The following is a 5,827-nucleotide window of genomic DNA, read 5'->3' on the forward strand; positions in this document are numbered from 1 at the left end:
AACAAGATGTCGAAGCGCCAGTTCTTGTTTTGTGCTGTTTTTGGTTTCAGAAATCCTACACAGGAAATATTCTCGGAATTGGACGAAATTAACGCCCAGGGTCTTATTTTTCCACGGAGCTTCCAGAAGACCGAAGGGGATACGAAGTGGGGCCACGAGGTGGCGACACCACAAGGCGGCGCGGCCAAGGAGGGGCCCGCGCCGCCCTATGGTGTGGGCCCCTCGAGCGCCCCCGACTCTGCCCTTCCCGCCTACTTAAACTCTCCGTCGCGAAAACCCTATTACCGAGAGCCACGATACGGAAAAATTTCCAGAGACGCCGCCAATCACATCTCGGGGGATTCAGGAGATCGCCTCCGGCACCCTGCCGGAGAGGGGAATCATCACCGGAGGGCTCTACATCACCATGCCCGCCTCCGGATTGATGTGTGAGTAGTTCATCCTTGGACTATGGGTCCATAGCAGTAGCTAGATGGTTGTCTTCTCCTCATTGTGCGATCATGTTAGATCTTGTGAGCTGCCTATCATGATCAAGATCATCTATTTGTAATGCTACATGTTGTGTTTGTTGGGATCCGATGAATATTGAATACTATGTCAAGTTGATTATCAATCTATCATATATGTGTTGTTTATGTTCTTGCATGCTCTCCGTTGCTAGTAGAGGCTCTGGCCAAGTTGATACTTGTGACTCCAAGAGGGAGTATTTATGCTCGATAGTGGGTTCATGCCTCCATTGAATCTGGGACAGTGACAGAAAGTTCTAAGGTTGTGGATGTGCTGTTGCCACTAGGGATAAAACATCAATGCTTTGTCTAAGGATATTTGTGTTGATTACATTACGCATCATACTTAATGCAATTGTCTGTTGTTTGCAACTTAATACTGGAAGGGGTGCGGATGCTAACCCGAAGGTGGACTTTTTAGGCATAGATGCATGCTGGATAGCGGTCTATGTACTTTGTCGTAATGCCCTGATTAAATCTCATAGTAATCATCATGATATGTATGTGCATCTCCATTTGTCAATTGCCCAACTGTAATTTGTTCACCCAACATGCTATTTATCTTACGGGAGAGACACCACTATTGAACTGTGGACCCCGGTCCATTCTTTTACATCTGAATACAATCTACTGCAAACTCTGTTCTCTACTGTTCTTTGCAAGCAAACATCATTCTCCACACCATACGTTTAATCCTTTGTTTACAGCAAGCCGGCGAGATTGACAACCTCACTGTTAAGTTGGGGCAAAGTATTTTGATTGTGTTGTGCAGGTTCCACGTTGGCGCCGGAATCCCTGGTGTTGCGCCGCACTACACTCCTTCACCAACAACCTTCACGTGGCCTTCATCTCCTACTGGTTCGACAACCTTGGTTTCATACTGAGGGAAACTTGCTGCTATACGTATCACACCTTCCACTTGGGGTTCCCAACGGACGTGTGCTTCACGCGTTATCACTTGTCAATATATTTGCTTGTAACTCCATCGTATACATCTCTTCCTTGCAAACTCTATCGAGTTGGTGAATTGGGCCAACGAGGACAGTCGGTTTGTGTTTGTGCGTGAGTTTGTATCCAAATCACTTCCAAGGTTTTTAATTTCTTTGCCCACACATTATCAATGTGTGAGATCGGGTCACTCTCTTTGGATTAACCCATATCGCACATGCTACAACCTCGTCAATGGATGAACCTCACAATTAAAAGTTGGTGGTTTTCGATAACGGGGAGTTCATCCTAGAACTGCAATGCGCTTGCCTCGCTGACCTTGCTTAACTCGTGAGAAATTTGGAGAGAGAGAAACACAAGAGTTCAAAAAAGCAAGCTCCTCCTTTAGTGATTCTACATAGAATTAAGAACGAAGCCCGCTTGTGGGTCTTTGCAGGACTAAGCCTTGAGTGAAATAACACTCAGGTATCGTGTATCGTTTGTCTTGTAAAACTTCTCCTCAATTATTAATGCGCCTGGGCAAAGCTTTTGCTCCGTTTCAAAAAGACTTGATTCGGTAAGTAAGGGGCTGGCGTGAAGAATCCTGGCCTAGTTGATTAGGTCGATTCCGTCTCTCAGCTTCACTTGACTAGATATGAAAATGGAGCCCAAACTGACAAACAGAGTGGTGGCACTTTTTTTGCGGAATCATATACGAATAGTGTAACTCTGGAAAAAATTGAAAACATATATTGTCAGAAGTAGATGCAGACCGAATACGGAGCGAAAAAACAGATATTTGTCGGAACCAAGAGACAGCTTGAATCTTGAAGCCAAAATGAAGCGACACAAGAAACCGACAATCCTCAACTCTAACCCTAGTGTGAGTGCTGAATATATTGAGGAATGGAAGAATGGTGGAACCATGGAAGCTTCCTCGAACAAAAAAAAAAAGGGTTACATGGTCGTCTGTTTTGGGATGAGCCACTTTGACAGTTTGGCTTGGCAATGACATATTTGGATTCCGTATCAGGCCGCGTTTGTTCTGCCAGAAAACGTAGTTCCTTTTCCGCAAAAAAATATGTTTTCAGTTCCATATTTCTGTTTTGTTTCTGTATTTCTATAGAGAAGTCGAAAACTTTCAGCTCTATTCACATCCCTATTTACATCCTACGCTTGACATAATCGCTGCTCTTGGTGAGCCCTCTTCTCGGTGTCGGAGGCCTCGAGTTAACGTTAGTTAGGGAACTCATAGATCTTGTTGTTACAGTTTGTCAATGTAGTCACGAGGTGATGTAGACTGCGTGAATCCCCCCGGTTAACTGAGCTGGAGCCTTCGAGTTAGTCGATGCAGCTATACCTGACCGGTCTTCAGTTCTTCACCACTTATCCCCCTTTCACCATCTCCTTCTCCTTCACAATCTCTGCAAAATCCAAGACCCTGAAGAAGGAAGAGGCGAGGCAGGAAACCATTCGCAACGTCTCCGACTTCGGCTAACTGTGGTTGATCTTGTAAGCATCATGACTGGTTAAGCTGAAGGTGCACCAACATTCTTGTGATGTATTAGCTCCCCTCGTTAGGCGATTATCTCGTCTGGTAAGGCGACGAACCGTGTTCGCTTCTGAAATACCAAAGAATTAAAGAAAGGAAAATTAATCACACGAGAAAATGTCAGCAAAAGCGACGGCTAACTCGTTCTAATCCAAATAGTAAAGGTGTTTAGGCAATAGTAAGAGAAAACGATGGGCCAAGATCTGAGCAGCGAAGTACAGAGAAAGAAAATCAGATGACGAAGTCATTACCATGCACTTGCCAAATAACAAAGCAAAGGAAATCTGTAATGAAACGTAATGCTGATTTCCCTTATCTTCTAGACAGAAGAATAGCGCAGATAAAAAAAATAATTTGCTCGATTCTCAAGATGATAGGACTAACTTGAGTGACATAGTAGCATACTATGTCATGTCTTTATCAGCAAAATAGGTATCATGTAACGATTGCATGCTCTGCCTAAGCTAGTTTAAAGGTTGATATTACCCTTCTGACTTTGAGGTGCCCAATAATGAATCAGATCAGTATGTTGCTACATTAGTGAGGGTGACTGCAAAGAATCGGCCAAAGAGGCACTAATGGGTACTGTATAATTCTGATGGAGCAACTTGTCCTGTTATGATCCTTGAAACTTTCTCTAATTGGTTACTTAGTTAGAGATGCGACTCTCGGCGTGGTTGTACTGCCACCATAAGTGTTTGAGCCGTACTTAAGTACGTCTAATGCAGTAATGCCTGGCCATGGGAATTCAAGATCATCCTGGGTACGCAACGCATAGACTTTCTACAAGTTAGACTATAGACAAACGTTCTACTTATTAGACACGTAGAAGAAACATCTATAGACGGATTTGTTGAATCCACAGATGAAGGACTATCCATAGGAATGAAATGCAAACTACTCAACGCAGCAGTTTCAGATCGAAGTGGGAAAATATCTGTTGACAACACTGAAGATTCAGAGATGCTTCGCTTTGAAAATTCAGCATTAGAAACATATTTCAAAGGTAGATGTACGACTGCTAGCCTAGTATGCTGGTCTTTTTGAGCATGATAATCAACGGTATTTTGTATCCACTTGAGGTCAAGTTCTGGAATCGACTTGAGGCACGCTAGACCCATCTACATCGCTTCTTCCTATTATGACTCCTGCCATATACGACTAACCTACTAACGGTGTATATGGTCAAGGAAAAGGAACATTGACAGCTTGGATTACTATCTTTTGGAGATGTCCATGCGAAATGCAACACTGGATTGTTGCGATCTTCTAAATGTTCTTATGTTTAACAAACCTTCTAAATTCTCGATTTTAATTTAACTCGATCTCTGCGTACTTAAATTTGATAAGTCAATCTTGGAGAAATAAACAGATCCATAGCACAAAGTTGGGCTAGAGAATTCAGTTTGATATGATAAAAATGCTTCACAAAATAGCAGATTTTTTTTATCATTGACTAAATTATGCCAAGTAAGTAGTAACTCGGCAAGCTTGACAAATGACGTGCCATATGCGTCAATTCCTTTGCTTTTCGGAAACAACTGAATGCTTTATTTTTGTATCAGAAACAACAATGAAACGAAAAGCAATACGAAAGGACTAACGCGTACGTATAATTTGTTTTGGATAGCTAGCAAGAATATAGTATGATTCATAGTAAAAACTTTGAGCGAAGCAGGGAATTACCTCCTTCCGGCTGACCTTGCCGCCCGGCGTGCCGGTTAGCGCGGACCACCTCTCGGCCGGCGTCTTCGCCATCATGCCGGTATCTCTCTCCGGCGTCGGTATCATGAACGTGGCGCCCCACTCGGGCGTCGCGGCGAACCTCGGGCTCTGCTCCGGCGTCTGGGAGAACCTGCCGGCGCCCCAGTCGGGCGTGGGCGCGAACCGCGGGCTGTGCTCGGGCGTCTGCGGGAGCCGAACGCCGGTGCCCCAGTCCGGCGTGGGCACGAACCTCTCGGGCGTCCGCGGCGCGAACCTCTCCGGCGTAACGGCGCCGCTCCCGGCCGCGTTGGCGGCGCAGAGCTGCATGATCTTGGCGGCGGCCTCGGCGGAGTCCCGGCTCTCGCCCATGAGCTTGGCCAGCTGCGCCTTGGGCAGGCGCATCCTGAGCTGCACAGGCCCGCCGTCGGAGGCGGCTGGCGAGGCCGGCGCGGTGCCAGTGGGGAAAGTGAGGTCGGAGGTGGAGCGGCGCGTGAGCATGAGCGACTCGAGCCGCTCGCGCGCGCCGACGTGGAGCGCGCCGGACCAGGCGCGGCGCGGGGGCGCGACGGGCTTGGGCAGCGCGACGAGGAAGTAGAGCCTGCCCGGGCGGAGCAGCGCGTCGTGCTCCAGCGGGCGCGCGCGGACGCCGAGCAGCTTCACCTGCTCGGATTCGAGGAGCTGGAAGCCCGGGTGGTCGCGCAGCACCGCGCCCGCGTACGCCGGCGGCTTCACCCTGAACGCCGTGCCGTCCAGCTGCATGACCTTGGCGCCCTTCCGCCGCCCGCCGATGGTGTTGCCCATTGCCGGCTGCGTTCTCTCTGGAGTTTGGCCGCCCCTAGCCTCTGCTCTGCGCGGTGAGCGTGGCCGGCGGGTTGAGTTGGCGTTGTTCGTTGCGGTGTCTGCGTGTGTGGGGCGTGGGAGTTTAAAAGGTTTGGGAGTCAAAGCTTGTGTGGTGAGTCTTCGTGAGTGATGCTGGGCTCGCTCGCTCCCATTGTCTTTTTAGTTGCCTACCATGCAGGACTTTTTCTTTTTGACATGAAACACTCATATACCATTAGGACATGGCTAATCGGTTTCAGTGGATTGCTGGATGCCTATAACTATCACTCAGGAAAATTAAAAACACGTTTTTGACCGT

The 5,827-nt window shown here is 47.6% G+C and overlaps 1 protein-coding gene across 1 annotated transcript; it reads right to left on the minus strand.

The window, feature by feature from the left end:
- Nucleotides 1-2,515: 2,515 nt before the first annotated feature.
- LOC127317337 (uncharacterized protein At1g66480) lies at nucleotides 2,516-5,588 on the minus strand. The gene is made up of 2 exons (XM_051347890.2): nucleotides 4,672-5,588; nucleotides 2,516-3,055 (listed from the first exon to the last, which is right to left on the minus strand). The coding sequence occupies exons 1-2, from the start codon at nucleotides 5,488-5,490 to the stop codon at nucleotides 3,011-3,013; spliced, it is 864 nt and encodes a 287-aa protein (XP_051203850.1). The 5' UTR covers nucleotides 5,491-5,588; the 3' UTR covers nucleotides 2,516-3,010.
- Nucleotides 5,589-5,827: the final 239 nt, after the last annotated feature.

This window comes from Lolium perenne, chromosome 7, assembly GCF_019359855.2.
Source record: "Lolium perenne isolate Kyuss_39 chromosome 7, Kyuss_2.0, whole genome shotgun sequence".
Taxonomy (NCBI): Eukaryota; Viridiplantae; Streptophyta; class Magnoliopsida; order Poales; family Poaceae; genus Lolium; species Lolium perenne.